A 16352-nucleotide genomic window follows, 5' to 3' on the forward strand; every position below is an offset into this window, starting at 1 on the left:
ACGAACTGGGCACTTCAAGACGAGCGACGGCCGGGCGGTCGGATCCGACCTCTCTAGAAGCTGGCTTCCCCGTAGAAGAGTGCATCCTCACGACAAACTGCCTCAAGTGCCTGCTTGTCTCACAGCTTGCGGCGTAATCACAAAGCTATTCAGCTCATGGTAGACACTGGTATTTCTGGCCGAGCCGCCACCACGTCATGTCATGGCCAGCGGACACAATCCCTGACATGTCCCCAGTCCCCCCGGTCGTAGTCACTGGTACTCATTGCCGGGCCGCCACCAGCGATGTCATGGCCAGCGGACACAATCCCTGACATGCCCCCAGTCCTCCCGGTCGTAGTCACTGGTACTACCCGGCCGGGCCGCCACCACGCCACGTCATGGCCAGCGAACACAATCCCTGACATGCCCCCAGTCCCCCCGGTCGTAGTCACTGGTACTCATGGCCGGGCCGCCACCACGCCATGTCATGGCCAGCTGACACAATCCCTGACATGTTCCCAAGTCCCCACCCCCGATCTTCCCTTCCACAGGCACCCAAGGTGTGTGCGGAGCCATGGAGGATGGACAGGTAGACAGCGGACAATTACCGTTACCGTCAATATACCAACGCTAGCCATGCAAAGAAGAGGGACTCTCTGCCGCCTACAGGGTTGAATGCACAGAGCGGTCAGCCATGTGCTTTGACCCCTCGTGATGTCATGAGTTCAGTCACGCGACCTTATGCGATGTCATATGCATGATGCCGCACGTGATACAATGCGATGTGAAACACAATATGCGATATTATAAGATGTCATACGCTATACACATACAATGCTGTACATCGAGAGAGGACGCGTGGAAACCCACCGACAATGTTGTACGTGCAGAGTGGACAGGTGCGCCGGCTGACCAGCCAGGGGTCGACGCAGCCGCGGTGGAACTCAGTGCCGACAAGGCAGCACGCGCAGCTCTTGGCCCGGTCGATACTCGTCCAGGCAGATGGTGCAGCCCTCGGGCTCCTCTAGTCGCGGCTTGTGGCCGTCGGAAGGCTCGGGGGAGGAGCCGGAGCAGCAGCCGGATCGGCCCAGCCGCGCCGCCTGGCACCCACCCCCGACGCCGTCCCCGCCGCCGTACCGACGCGTCGGGATCTGGTGCAGCACCGACTTGGCCACCCGCAGCGCTGGGTCCTGCACACGCACGGCAACAGGGGCCTAGTGATGGCACCAGGGGTCAGTGATGTCACCAGGGTTCAGTGATGGCACCAGGGTCCAGTGACAGCATCAGGGATCAAAGATGTTATCAGGGGTCAGTAATGGTACCAGTGGTCTGTGATGGCACCAAGGATCAGTGACAGCATGAGAGGTTGGTGGCGGCACCAAGGGTGGATGACGGCACCAGGATCGGAAATGGGCTAGGGACCAGTAGTGGCACCAGAGGCTTTGATGGCACTAGGGGTCAGTGACGGCGCAAAAGGCCAGTGACGGCATTAGGAGTCAGTGACAGTATCAGGAGTCAGTGATGGCACTAGGAGTCAGTGAAACACACTACACCGAGCGCAAATAATATTGTAGGCCTAATAAAGTCTTGCGCAATGTTTGATTTGTCATATGAATGAGAAATTGACTCAATGAACGACCGAACACAATTCATGTGTAGGATTCCCTGTACCCAACCCAGCCGCTACCTGTGGGGCTGTGTCCATACTCAGCCGCTACCTGCGGGGCTGTGTCCATACCCAACCGCTACATGTGGAGCTGTGCCATACCCAGCCGCTGCGCGTCGGGTTGTGTGTCCATACCCAGCCGCTAGTAATTCCTGATCAGTTATATTCACCCGTTGCGCACCTACTTGCATTTTACTGACACTTGAGTTCTAAATAGTGAACCAGTTTCAGAAGGATTTAAACCAAGACTCTTTTGCGTTAACGATTGTAAAAATGGTATGAATTAAAGTACGTCAATGTTATCCCTAAAAGAAGTTCAATGACATTGCGGGGCATTGTTTGAAGTATCTATCCAATATTTCGTGAACGTCCTACCCATACCAACGCCTCTTAATTTTCCTCAAATCTTAAATTTTCGGAACCCATTTGAAAATCCATTTCATGTGAGAAACCAGAGGGTTACCGATCTACTCATGCCACCAAATGGCCGTTATGTTTAACTTCTTGCGATATGTTTACATGGATCAGAAATTAGCACGGAACTTAGGATAGTTTCTCACAATGTGTTATCATTAACTTTGTGTGAAATTATGTGGGTAGAAGCACTTTTATATTGTTATTTCCTAGTACTGCGGCTATTCATTTTGCATTTTTCCACGCTTGATTTGTTAGGTTGTCTTATACAGCCAGTGATTATATGTCACGGGTGAAAATTCCAAGAGTAGCAAAATACTGCTTCGTTATAATGTTGTCTGGTTTTAGTTATTTAATGCTTATCCTGACCACATTAACAAGGAAACTATGATACCCGTTTAAACATGGCCCGAGTTGCAGTGAATGCATTCTACTCCACAATCATCAAAAGGTAAAAATCACTTAAGGTGGTATGGAGGCCGCCACCTCCGGATGTCCAATGTTCGCAATATAGTCCGCCGTGTGCACTGTACATTATTAGGTGCACTAAGTGTGGCAGGGCGGTATAACCTTAAAAAGAATGTGAGCCATTTTCTACCGGCCCAGAACTCACGTTAAGGGGCAACATGATTGCACTAAAACAAAGCCAAATGACTTGTCACACTATTTCACGGAGACCTAAATATGATTCATTAGTCCTAAAACCAGAACGAACCAGGCCATTTGTGCCGGCAAATTGGCCGGCGTCATGGCAGTCTGGGCAGCGGGCGTGCCAGCTCCCAAGGGGAGATCCCGACCCCAGGTGTCATGCCTCAGAGTGCAGCGCGCTACTCCTTTCAAATCTACGCGGAAACACGACCTTCCTGCTGGCATGGGGGCCACCGGGTCCATGGAGGACAGGGCGCCTTTGGCAGCCGTTTGACGGTTATCACCTTCAGGACAGCTGACTCCAATGAGGTGTTGTCGATGACGTACACGGACCTTACTTAACAAGCTAAATGGTTATTTACCTGCAAAATTTCCAGGAACACGGTTTGTGGGATACAGTCAGCATGGTGTAAAATTTTCATGAAATCTTATCAAATGTTCTACAGCGATATTTTTCGAGTCGATTGTCCTTGCCAAGCACATGTGCTCGCCGACACCATCGGTCATCGTCCGGCTGTCATTTAGCTATCTGTTGGCACCGATCCATCGTTCCAGTGGAGCAAATTCAGATTAGTGGGCAATTTTGCCGAGAGCCTTTGGTGTGTCATGTAACGTCACGATATGTTCATCGCTGGCTAACGCTGCTACCTGATTGTCTCAGCAGGAAATCGCTAGCATTTTGCGGGTACTTACTATCCCTGGTGCTGCAATTGCATACCCTTAACATATAGCGTTTAGCTGTAACGTTGTACTAAAACTACCACACAGATATTTCAGACCATCTTCACTACAACGCCGTATTCCCCGTGTATGTCGGACGGCTCTCCTCCTGCCACTGCCGACACTCCGTATCTGTCGCTGCCACACGCGGCCCTCGACTCTGCCTCTGCCAGACCCGACCCTTGGTCCGCTCCTGGGGCTGGCCACTATCGACAACCTGCATCTATCGCTGCTACACGCGGCCCTGTACTCCGCCCCTGCCAAACCCGACCCCTAGCTTCGCCTTTGGGGTGCCCCCTACCGACACCCTGCATCTGTCGCTGCCACACGCGGCGCTAGACTCCACCCCTGCTAGGACCCGACCCCTGGTCCGCCCCCGGGGCGGCCAACTCACCCGCTGTCGCCGGTTGCGGATCTTGTACAGCACCACGCCGCTCAGCAGGCAGATGAGCAGGAAGAACACGACAAAGAGCGCGATGTCGAAGTATGTGAAGGCGGGCGCCGGCGCGCTGGGCTGACCGTGGCGCCGGTTGCGCGTGACCCGGGCGCTGATGTTGACCTCGGGCCGCATGGCATCGGCCAGCCTCTGCACGTCCGGGTCGGCCATGACGAGCACGGGCCGGGGCAGCTGCGGCTGCCGCTGCCCGGTGAACAGCTGCAGCGGGCAGCGGCGGTCAGCGGCTGGCTGATGACCCCGGCCGCGACTTATCGGAAACCGCCGGCGGCGGCGGCTGTTCACATCGATTGACGCGGCTACAACGGTGCCCGGGAAGGATCGAGGTTCCCTGCAGGGCGCTGGTGCTGCCGGGCACCTGTGGAGGCGCGCGGCCGCCGCAGGCTGAAGGCGCTGCTCCGGCGGCCGCGGCGGCAGGCGAAGCCCCCACATCAGACGCCCCGCCCTGGCCGACGGCCGCCAGTTCCGGGAACTGATCCACCGGCCGTCGCGGTCAGTTTCGCAACGGCGATTGAACAGTTCCAGTGCCGTGGCTTTGGTAGCAACATCAAACACGACGAGTAGCCGGCGCCCGGTCCTAGCCCGGTGGCGTGCATGTAATGCGCTCTCGGCGATGTTGAACGTGACGGCATGCTATCACCACCGGCTGCCAGGCCCGCAGAACAACCAAACGAAAGTAATGCTGCCGTGACCCCCGCTTTAATTAGGGCGATGTGCTGACAAAGTCACGAAGGAACCGTCCTTGGGACAGTACCCTGCCGGACTGGGGTCAATGATCCGTCTGCCTAAAGTCAGTGACCCTCCGCACCGGGGTTAGTGTCATGTAGACCACAGTCTGACCTAACGAGCCGCGGTCAGTGACCCGTCTGGTAGTGTCAGCGGTCTGTCTAATTCAGGTCATTGACCTGCGTAGCCAAGTGTCTATGACATCTCACCTCGCTGGCCATTTCCGGTGCACTGCTTATGTCGAAGATGACGGCGGCTGCTCCTTGCTGGAAGGCACTATGCGCCTAAAAAACAAGAGTGGGTGTGTCCAACAGACATACGACACAGAAGGCGGAAGTAGTAAATGGAAGGCACTGGGGCACCACTATGGCAGCTGGGAAGGGGTTTCACGATACAAGAAAGACTGGGAGAAAAGCTTCTTTCGATTGAACGATTCATGAAGCACTTTTTACGCGAAGCTACGTGTCTCACTCGCTACGATCACTAGGGTAATGACTACCATACCGTCCATCGTTATCGGCATTCACACGAGCAAAACAACTTCACGCCAGCTGCATTTCCAACAGCCTCTGCCGGTGAGCTGGTGCAAGTAGAGCAACGTGTCGGTACCCTGAGGATGACCTGTGTCGGCGGCCCGCCCGGTATAAATAAACCGAGGCGAATCCCCTGGAGATCAGGTCCAGCTGGGCTGGTTCTGTAACTGCAAAATTCCGGACTCTGCGACCCTATGCCAGTTTTGAAAACACGAATGAAACATCTGTCCATGGTCGGCTGAAGTTCCTCACATGAAGAGCCCCCCCCCCCCCGCGCGCTGTGACAGGTGATGGCTGTTCGCTTCCTCCGGCAGGCAGGGTCCCGACGAGGCGTTTAGTCGTGAGCTGCTTTAGAATTTCTGTGTTTGTGCGTACTTGCTCGATCGACATGAGCCCTGTATGCCGGATGTACCTTTCGCCATCCATTGCCATCATCCGCTGCCGTTCTTCCTGTTCATAATTCAGAGCCGTTATCAGCTGGCTCCACACACACTGTTGTTCTGCCCTGCTCCGTTCATCAGGACCAAAATGTTCGGCTCGTGGGACCACTCTCACCTGCCCCCGGGCTGGTGAGCACATGAGCTATTGCCTGACCCCGGGCTGGTGAGCACGTGGGCTATTACCTGACTCCGGGCTGATGAGCACATGGGCTATTACCTGACTCCGGGCTGATGAGCACATGGGCGATTCGAGCTTCGTAGCGTCTAGGTGCACCAGCGTAATCGATGGAAATGACCGGATCTGACCACCATCCGCGTGAGTCCGGCACAGGTACAGGCTGCTGACCTGAGGCAGGAGGCGCAGGTCACGTCACAGGTGCAGACTGCCGACCTGAGGCAGGAGATACAGGTCAGGTCAAAGGTGCAGACTACCGACCTGAGACGGGAGGCACAGGTTAGGTCATAGGTACAGGCTGCTGACCTGAGACGGGGGCACAGGTCAGGTCACAGGTACAGACTAAAGACATGGGGCAGGAGATACAGGTCAGGTCACAGGTGCAGACTGCCGACCTGAGGCAGGAGATACAGGCCAGGTCAAAGGTGCAGACTGCCGACCTGAGACGGGAGGCACAGGTTAGGTCATAGGTACAGGCTGCTGACCTGAGACGGGGGGCACAGGTCAGGTCACAGGTACAGACTAAAGACATGAGGCAGGAGATACAGGTCAGGTCAAAGGTGCAGACTGCCGACCTGAGACAGGAGGCACAGGTCACGTCACGGGTGCAGACTGCCGACCTGAGGCAGGAGACACAGATCAGGTCACAGGTGCAGACTGCTGACATGACGCAGAAGACACAGGTCAGGTCAAAGGTGCAGACTATCGACCTGAGATGGGAGCCACAGGTCACGTCACAGGTGCAGACTGCCGACCTGAGGCAGGAGACACAGGTCAGGTCACAGGTACAGACTGACCTGGGGCAGGAGACACAGGTCAGGTCAGAGGTACAGACTGACGATATGAGGCAGGAGATACAGGTCAGGTCAAAGGTGCAGACTGCCGACCTGAGACGGGAGGTACAGGTCACGTCACAGGTGCAGACTGCCGACCTGAGACAGGAGACATAGATCAGATCACAGGTGCAGACTGCCGACCTGAGGCAGGAGACACAGATAAGGTCACAGGTGCAGACTGCCGACCTGAGGCAGGAGACATAGATCAGATCACAGGTACAGACTGCTGACCTGAGGCAGGAGATATAGGTCAGGTCAAAGGTGCAGAATACTGACCCGAGCAAGGGGATACAGGTCAGGTCGCAGACAAAGACTGTTCACTGGAGGCACGAGATACATCAGGTTACAGGTACAGACTGCTCACCTGAGGCAGGAAATACAAACAACGGTCAGATCACAGGTATAGACTGCTGACGTAAGGAAGGAGACTTAGGTCAGGTCACTGGCACTGACTGCTGACCTGAGGGAGGAGATACAGGTCAGGTCACAGCTACCGACTGGCGACCTGAGAGGCACAGGGATTATATCGCAGGTACGGACTTTTGACTTGGAGGTTACACCATAGCTTATCTTGCAGATAAACACTGCTGACCTTAGCAGATGTGACACAGTGCTCACACCGAGACACCGAGGTTAAGTCATGCAAAGCTGGATGACATCAGTTCCAGGTTACACTGATATGCAGCACAGATACCGTTCACCAGAAGCCTGTATCAAGCGGTACGTTACGTATCGTTACGTATCCCGAAAACGCTACGTTACGTATCTCGAAAACCAGTAAGCGTACCGGCGGATGGCTTGATCGTGTAAGTGTCCTTTGCTGCTCCTGGGACACCTGATGATCTGAACAACTGCCAACGTCGGGAGCCTGGTTCGCTTAAGAAATTCCCTTTATATATTCCAGTAAGATGCGACATGCGACGCAGGACAGGCAACGCCATAGCAATCAAAGCTATTTTAGCCATGCAACTGGCTGTCACCACCGTATTAGACCACTCGTCTTTCATGGAGTTAAGCGTGCAAAGAATGTCACCCATGCGGCGTTTGCTCGCAGTGCATTAGCCACACATGTCGAGAGATGGTTGGCGTGGGGCCCGGCCATGTCCGGCATTTTATTCAAACACATCCGTAGTATACGTGTTCGGTGACTACGACAAAATAGTTTCTACAACACGCGAACATTTTGAGCAGATATTGGTAACAGCAGACTAGGTGAACGCCTGACTGGTTTCCATGTTTCGTTCCACGGCTTAGATTACAGCGAATAGCACTAGCGGTCGGCTTTAAAAACAGCTTCATTGCCTGCCTTCCAGTCGATAACTGATGCCGCGCTTAATTGGAGAATCCTGAAATAGCGCAGTGATTTGAGGACAGCAAATTTGCCTACACCGTGCATTTGATGCCGCTCCTGTAGCTGTACTGGCGTCCGAATCTGCCACAAATCCTTGCAACTACTAGGGAGGGCGCAGTCCGTCCCTGCCTTAACGTCCACTGGTCACCCATGTTTTTCAAGGACTTGTGTCTGCAACCGCTGCTCGTGCCGCATCCCCCGCCCCCCCCCCCCCCCCCCCGCCCCCCGCTCTCTGTGCTGATCAGTGGCAAGTGGTATAATGCTAAGAAAGCCGAGTTGCAATATTGCTAGGGTGTTTGCATGCAAGCTGTTTAATCACTTTGGGCTTGCAGAAACATTATGAAATCACAAACGTTTTCCATATACGTGAATAACGTATATAACGTATATAGCATGAATATTGAAAGTTCTCAATCGCGAAAAGCCTGAAGAGCACGAGTGGAGGCTCAGTTCTATGCCGGCAGCACGGAGTCACTGATCCCGGCAGCATGAACTCACTGATCCTGGAGGAACGGAGTCACTGATCCTGACATTTAATCAGTATCGTTTGGCGGGCGACAGAGCGGGCGGTAGCAGCGGACATTGCGGGTCGAAGGTTTTCAAAGATTGATGCCGGACCATGAGAATCGGAGCAGTTGACGACGTGAAACTAGCTGTAAAGTGTGCAGCCTAGGTAAATGTGCGGTCTACGAATCATGAAGTGACGTCAGCCACGTTTAACGCCATCGCCATGCCGGTAATCGACCAAGTGACGGCCAATGTCGTCTTTCTGAGATCCAGTCACAAACGTCACGACCTGTGGCTTACGCCGGAGAAGTTTTGACCGTAAAAACTACACCGAAGGGGGGGTTCAGTTCAATATTCGCTCAAACTATGAAAATTAATTTACCATTATACTTCGTTCACACACTTCGTTCGTTCACACACGTCGTTCACACAAGTTACAGCCGCTAAAAACGCACTTGAATATGCATCCAATAACTTCGTAACTAAAATGAATGCGCATTGTCTGAACCACAGCTGGCCAATTTCAGAACAATGCCACATGTAAGCCCGTCAGTGAGCTTTGTAGGTGAAGAAACGGTGAATGGAAACATGGGCCTACATCAGCGAACCTCCGCGTGCAAACTAGATTACGCAGAATGGTCCAACGTATCGTCAAGACCTATTGGCATGGGTCGCAAAAAAGATTAGTTCGATTCTCTCATATTGCAGTGTAATTTGAACAATGGTAGCGCCTGCAACTGTTCCCAGCTCCCTGGTCCCATTTCGCAAGAGGCATCTTGCTGTTAACCGAATAGGGTCTACAGGCTCAGTTCAGCTCACATTGGAATATGACAGGAATGTCATGTTTCATCAAACGGGCCGTTTGGATATGCCTTAAAGATTACACAGATCGACGTTTTCAAAACTGTGTTTGTCACCGGCAGCTGCTGGAGCTGAGATCAGTAGTTGCAAAGGTGCTGCCTTCAGCGGAACGACCGGGTCAGGTCAGCCTGCTTTCCTTCAAAATTATGTCGTGGTTTCAGCAATACTTACTCGGTTACAGTCTCGCCCGCAGTCAGAGACCTTCAAGACCAGCAGGGCTCATGAAAGCATGCTAGATATTGGTGATAAAGGTGGCAAGCGCCTAATGAGTTCTTACGCTATAAAGAACTAGCGTTCAGTATACTACGAGATACCGGTGAAACTAAAATACTCGTGTTAAGCAGTCGTTGAATACATAAAAAAACACTCGATGCCTCTTGGGGTGCTTATTGCTACAAGCGCCACTGGTTACAGGCCATAATGGCTGCCTGACATCTTCTCTGAATTGCTTTCAGCACATGACGTCAGCGGCATATGCCCGTTATTACAGTGTGCGTGCTTACATCACGTGTTCGTTTGACGCTTCTTTTGTGCAATTGATCGTTCAATTGCTTGATGAAGGATGCCTTATGATACGGAAGCTCTAAAGGGCGGGGTTCCATACTGCTGGAAAGCCTGGGTCCTCCGTTACTGGTCTAGGCATTTTGAGGAAATGTACCACATTTGAAGACATTGAAGCAAGCATGAAATGTGATTAAATAAGCTAACTTATAACTTTTCGTATACTTTTGAGTGGAAAAGACCGCTCTAGACAGCATAATTCCTCTATTTAGTGAAGATGCTCTCCAGTCGTATGAGGCCCTGCTTATCTAATTAATATGCATTTCATCCATAATATACATGTCCCCATCATCTAAGACCACTAGCACTGAAGAAAGTGAAAATATCGAGGTACGCCTCAGGGAGCAGTAAAGAGGCCAAGGATCAGTGAGAGGCTGGTTGTGTGTAACATCGCTCGAAGCTTAAGAATGCGGGCCCACAATCACGTCACACACCAAGATTCCCCTGCAATATGGTGATTTTTTAGTATTAACCTTGCTTAATCGCTAAAAATACGGCATGAATTGCATTCGCGCAGAAAGCCCTGTCCCATGGCTGTAGGATATTCCGATCAGCAGCGTCAGGGGTCTCGGATGTCTTGCAATTTTGTCTCCACCAGCAGAGCAATGACGGATCGTGCCGACGCGTTGGGCAGAGGGAGGTCAGGTGTCTGAGTCCATCCAAAAATCGGCCCCCCTCACAGCCTCCAGCCAGCCAACGTTCAGAGGGAGGGCGGACGTCCGAGTCCATCCAAAAATCAGCCCCCTCACAGCCTCCAGCCAGCCAGCGTTCAGAGCGAGGGCGGATATCCGAGTCCATCCAAAAATCAGCCCCCCTCACAGCCTCCAGCCAGTCAGCGTTCAGTGGAGCGGCGCGATGTCCTGTCTACTGGCCGCCGCTCCTGGCGAACGCTGTCCGACAGATCGCGAACGCACATGCCCGCTCCCCGGCGTCAGTTAGCAGCGCCTTGCAGCGCGCCCGCCAGCCGAATCAGGCCGCGTCCGTCAGGAGGGGGGGGGGGGGGGGGCAGCCGGGGGCCCCCAGCAGCCGCCGCTCTGACCGGCGCACGCCAGCGGCTGTGTTTGGAGAGGGTGGGCTACGGGCGGTGTGCTCGCGCTGGGCTAGCGAGGCGACTGTTGCAGCCTCTCCCTCACAGCGCGACATCTTGCTGGCTGCTGGCCGACGCTGCTGGGTTTGTTCGTTGGTGACGGGGCGCAGGCATCTTTGGAAGGTGCGAGGTAGTCGCCAGACTGTTCCGGGGGACCGGTGTTAGCAGCGATGCCAGGTGAATTGGTCACCGGGCTGTCTCGAGTGAGCGGCGTCAGCGGGGCACCAGATGAAGCAGTCACCAGGCTCTCTCCCGAGGGAGCGGCGTCAGCGGGGCACCAGATGAAGCAGTCACCAGGCTCTCTCCCGAGGGAGCGGCGTCAGCGGGGCACCAGATGAAGCAGTCACCGGGCTCTCTCCCGAGTGAGCGGCGTCAGCGGGGCACCAGATGAAGCAGTCACCAGGCTCTCTCCCGAGGGAGCGGCGTCAGCGGGGCACCAGATGAAGTAGTCACCGGGCTCTCTCCCGAGTGAGCGGCGTCAGCGGGGCACCAGATGAAGTAGTCACCGGGCTCTCTCCCGAGGGACTGGTGTCGCCAAGGGCGCCAGAACGCCCCGGCGTTGAACCCAGAGGCAATGGATGGGGCTCGTCGCCTGCAATACGTGCAGGATAGAGCTAGTCGCACCGGCTAGGAGCTCGTTGAAAATATTCACCTATTGGTAGGTCAGTGGCTGACGTGGCTGCACTGTCCATTGGATTTCCAATTGCACGTGATCGTCTGAGCGGCCATGTTGTGACGGGGCCCAGCGCTGTCCCAGCACGCTGACAGCAAACAAGCCGTCTGCAATGTCCCAGCCGCGAGGCCTGGAATTAAGCGTCGCGCCAGCGATTGAGCCCCGAGTTGATTGCAGCATTCCATGCGATCGACCCGCGCGCCCTGCGGTGCGTTGGTCGGGCTCGGCTCCCGGCCTGCGGCGCTGGCGCACCTGGCGCTCCTGCCGCGAACGGAGCGGGGGCGGAGAGGCGCCAGGTCGGAGCTCCCGCGAGCGATCGCTGTCTGGGGACCCCGGCCATCGACCGCACGAGCTGCAGGCCAGGGGCCGTGTCGCTGCGCCTCGCAGACGGGCACGGACCGCGCCAACGCTTCTCGGCCGGCGGTAAACACGGCGCCGTGCTGCCCACGCACGCCCCAGCCGTCAACAGATTAGGTGGAGACTTGGGGCGACAGCGCATCATAGGTTCACCAGGATGGCGAGGAGCCCCCTCCCCCTCCGCCGCTGTTAGCTGGCCGCCCGCTATGCCGCGGCACGCCGGCCGTACACGCGCGGCCTGCCGTCGTGCCTATTGTGGCCGGGATAGCGTCGTGCTGCGGTGGAGCCTCCCGAAGCCGCGGACCGCCGTGGGCGGCGTGTGACGGCACGGGTCACGGCTACGTGACCTGCGTCGTATCTGCCGCCAGCCGTGGTCCGCCACCTAACTTGCGCCGTTCATTTCCGCACATGCTGCTGCGAGGCGAAGACTAAAGCAATTTCAACCTGGAAGATACCTACGGTCGCATGGTGTGGGAGGGCGGGGGATTGTGGTCCATAAAGCTAGAAACATTATATATTTCTCGGGGAGCTCTTGCGGTTTCCGGGCGGCGAGCATGCCGGCCGCACCAAGCTGAAACATTACTTGGTTGGTGCTGCGCGCAAGGCGCCGCCACCGCTGTAGTACAGAAGCCTCTGGTTCGTATGTTGCTCTCCCCCGGGAATGAAGGCTGGCATATATCATCCCCCATTGCTGATACTACTCGGTGCATGCTGCACGTACTACATACCTACTATGGTGGCTGCGTCAACAAATGGTTTCAGCCAAAGGGGTAAAGTAGAGAAAGCAGAGACGCGAGGCGCGCCTCGTCATCTTTTGGGGATTTGGCATCGCACTCATGGGATACATTGTTGACACACAGTTTCGGTTTTGCGCTTACAGGTGACGGCGGCTTCCTTAGAGCACTGCCTTTATTGACAGCTGGTTCCCTGACGGCCGGCATATAGGTAAGTCGGCAGGGTGGTGGCTGCTCGACATATCGGTAGGTCGGCAGGGTGCTGGCTGCCCGACAGATAGGTAGGTTGGCAGGGTGCTGGCTGCCCGACAGATAGGTAGGTTGGCAGGGTGCTGGCTGCTCAACATATAGGTAGGTCGGTAAGGTGGTGGCTGTTTGACATATAGGTAGGTCGGCGGGGTGTTGGCTGCTCGACATATAGGTTGGCCGGCGGAGTATTGGCTACTCGACATGTAGGTAGGTCGGCAGGGTGCTGGCTGCCCGACGTTTCGGTAGGTCGGCAGGGTGCTGGCTGCCCGATATTTAGGTAGGTCGGCAGGGTGCTGGCTGCCCGACATATAGGTAGGTCGGCAGGGTGCTGGCTGCCCGATATTTAGGTAGGTCGGCAGGGTGCTGGCTGCCCGACATATAGGCAGGTCGGCAGGGTGCTGGCTGCCCGATATTTAGGTAGGTCGGCAGGGTGCTGGCTGCCCGACATATAGGTAGACCGGCAGGGTGCTGGCTGCTCGACATATAGGCAGGTCGGCGGGGTGCTGGCTGCTCGACATATAGGTGGGTTGGTAGGGCGCTGGCTGCTCCCCGGACTACCCACCTACAGTTGTAGCTCACATCCCAATAGCAAACTGATACCCATAGCCAGTGTTTTAACTCCAGATCATTACTGGACTTTGGCGTCCTGAGACCAGACCTACAGTGGCAGCCTGCCTGAAGACAGACGTACAGTTGGAACTACATACGTGAAGATATGTGCAGTGAAAGCTTTGCTGCCCGCTGACCACACCATGGTGGCTGGTGTCCTGGTGACAGACTAAAAAATGCCGACAGATTATCATCTCAGCTGTTAGCCTTTCATTTAGATTCACCTACGGAAGACGATCCCTTTGAGATTATCATCTGGTTCAATTTCCAAAGAGAGCTTTATCAAGTGACGGTACGTAATTCACGCATTCGCACCATTATTCCATTCATAAACATTTGTGGGATTAACGTGACTCTTGGTCAGGATACCCCGTACTCGTTATACCGGGGTGAGCTGACTCCCGCTTGCTGAGCGCTTCACGAACCGATTTGGAGGCTGTGAGTCCACACATCACTGCGAAAGAATGCGAGTGATGGATATATGGCTGTGCGGATCCAGATGCACGTGAGTCAGATGTCATATGGTGCGAAATGGAACGCCTCAATCGTCCGTGGTTTTCAAATTGCATGGGATGCCCGCATGACGCCTCGCGCAACACTTGGGCTTCTCTTGCGATTTGACAGCTGCATATCACATTACATGCAGGATATGCTTCACCACAAATGCGTAGCTCAACACACGTATTCTTAGCCTGAAACCTTTCAGATATTGGTCGGCTTGATGCAAAAATTGTACATAATGCAACAGCTCGGGCAGCTATTCCACGAAGACGGTAAGCCGATACTGTGTCCATCATTGCGGCTCGTGTTAAGCTTTACATTTTTAGCTCGTCCCGATCCTGAACTGTTTTGCACTTTTATTCTACTGCCGAAATGTGCACCTCTGACATTTTTTGAATCGCATCTGGTATAATCTTCACCACGCTCCCCATTACACCTTCCACTTTATGACCGCAGATCTTGAGTCAACTCAATAAAACAAGACATCGAATTTTAAAAGCAACCGATGCTTGCAGTGAAATGTGAAGACCATGTGGCCCATCGCAGCCACAAAGTCGGGAAGACCTCGACACGTGATTTGCACAGAACGCGTTCCCAGGAATTTTGATTACGTCCACTGAACCCCACGCCTCTGATTCACATGCCGCGTCACTGATCGATACCTATTCCCAGAAAACTACAAGCCTTCCGTGACGCCAGTATAGGGTATGGTCGCCTGTCATCGACTGGCCAGCGCCCAGCCGTTCTGTTCCCATGGCAGTGCAGCGGCTCCGCAAATGGCCATCGGTCATACGTACCGCTATCACGACTCCCTCCACCTCCAGCACGGGCGCCATGGGCAGGTAGAGCGCACGCAGGTGGTCAATGCTGGTCACCCCCTGGCCGCGCACGGTCAGGGTCACCATGGCCTCCTCGGCCGCCGCCCAGGTCAGGACCAGGAGCAGGCCGGCGGCCGACAGCGCGCCGGGCGTCATCGCGCCGCCCGGTGCGCCGGTTGGCTGGGCCGGGACGCGGCTGGCGACAGGTGAGGCCGGCCGGGCGGCTCAGCGGCGTTGGCGGCGGCCGGGCCCGTCCCCGAAGCCGCGCTCTTGTGCCCTGAGGGGAATCGATGAGCGGCGCCCGCGCGGCCGCCGGCTCTGTCTGGGCGGCGGGGCCGCGGTCGCTGCCTCACTGCGGAGCTCACTCGGCGTCCGCGGCGTCGGCGGCGGCATGGGCGTCGCGTGCCAGCGGGGAGCGACCCGGAGCGCGCCGGCGGGCCGCGGCGCCGCCCGCGCTGCTCCGATCTGCGCCCTCCGCGCCGGCCGGCGGTGACCTGGCGACGGTCGCAGCGCGCGAGGGTCACAAGCCTCCTTGCGGCATGTGGCCGGGCAGCCGCTGTGCGCCCCGCGGGGTGACGCCACAGCTGACTCCCTCAGCTGTGGCAAGGTCGCCGGCGCGCAGCACGGTTACTCGGCAGCAGGCGGGCACGAGCGGCACCTTAGTGAACGCCGCGGGCCCCCGCCGCGGGACGCCCGGACCGCGGACCGACGCACACCTGTGCCGGCGCCGACGGAGTCGTCCGCACTATGAGCCGCGCCAGCACACAACTGCCGTCAAGGGGGCAGCCTCACGCTGGCGTCTTCTGAAGATCGCGCCGGCGGGGCGGACCACGGTGGGAAGCACAGCACGCGCCAGCGGCCTGGCGTCTGACGCCAGCGGAGCCCGTCTGTCCGCGGCGCCGCCGGCACCGCCGCCGCCGGGGCAAGCACTCTTTAAACAAACACTGCGATGGCACAACTATTTTGTCGGCCCGCACGGCCAACTTTCCGTCGGCCACCGCCAGCGCCGACCAAAATAAACCAACTGACGACGGGCTAGTTCACCGCTCCGATCACAGGTGGCAGCACCGCGGGCGGGTGACGCATGCGCCAGGACGCGAGAGCCGGCGTACGATCGGCGCACTCGTCGGCGGGCTGGCGCTGGAGGGAGGAGTTGATCCCGCGAACAATGCTCTAGCAGATGGATTGATTGTTTGAAATGGCTGTGATATGCCACACTTGATACCGTGCAGCACGGTGAATGTCGGAGTGGTTCACGACACCTTCCAAATTCGCAGTGTTTGAGATAGTTTAATACCTTTTTAGAGGCTTCTACACGGGTCGGATGTTGGGGAGGGCAATCGTGCATTTGAAAACTTTGTTTCCGTGACAGGTAGAAAATATAATGTAAAACTCGGCAAAGCTTGTGAGACAGGTACCCTGTCTCCGCGCGCAGGTGCCACCGCATCGC

The 16352-nt window shown here is 56.0% G+C and overlaps 1 protein-coding gene across 1 annotated transcript; it reads right to left on the bottom strand.

The window, feature by feature from the left end:
• Window positions 1-926: 926 nt before the first annotated feature.
• On the bottom strand, window positions 927-14999 carry LOC119110820 (E3 ubiquitin-protein ligase ZNRF3). The gene is made up of 5 exons (XM_037234690.1): window positions 14882-14999; window positions 5801-5929; window positions 4820-4894; window positions 3825-4085; window positions 927-1172 (listed from the first exon to the last, which is right to left on the bottom strand). Exons 1-5 carry the CDS (start codon window positions 14987-14989, stop codon window positions 927-929), a joined length of 819 nt encoding a protein of 272 aa, XP_037090585.1. The 5' UTR covers window positions 14990-14999.
• Between the last annotated feature and the right edge of the window lie 1353 nt (window positions 15000-16352).

This window comes from Pollicipes pollicipes, unplaced genomic scaffold (genome assembly GCF_011947565.3).
Source record: "Pollicipes pollicipes isolate AB1234 unplaced genomic scaffold, Ppol_2.1 Scaffold_7237;HRSCAF=8634_pilon_pilon_pilon, whole genome shotgun sequence".
NCBI classification, from domain to species: Eukaryota; Metazoa; Arthropoda; class Thecostraca; order Pollicipedomorpha; family Pollicipedidae; genus Pollicipes; species Pollicipes pollicipes.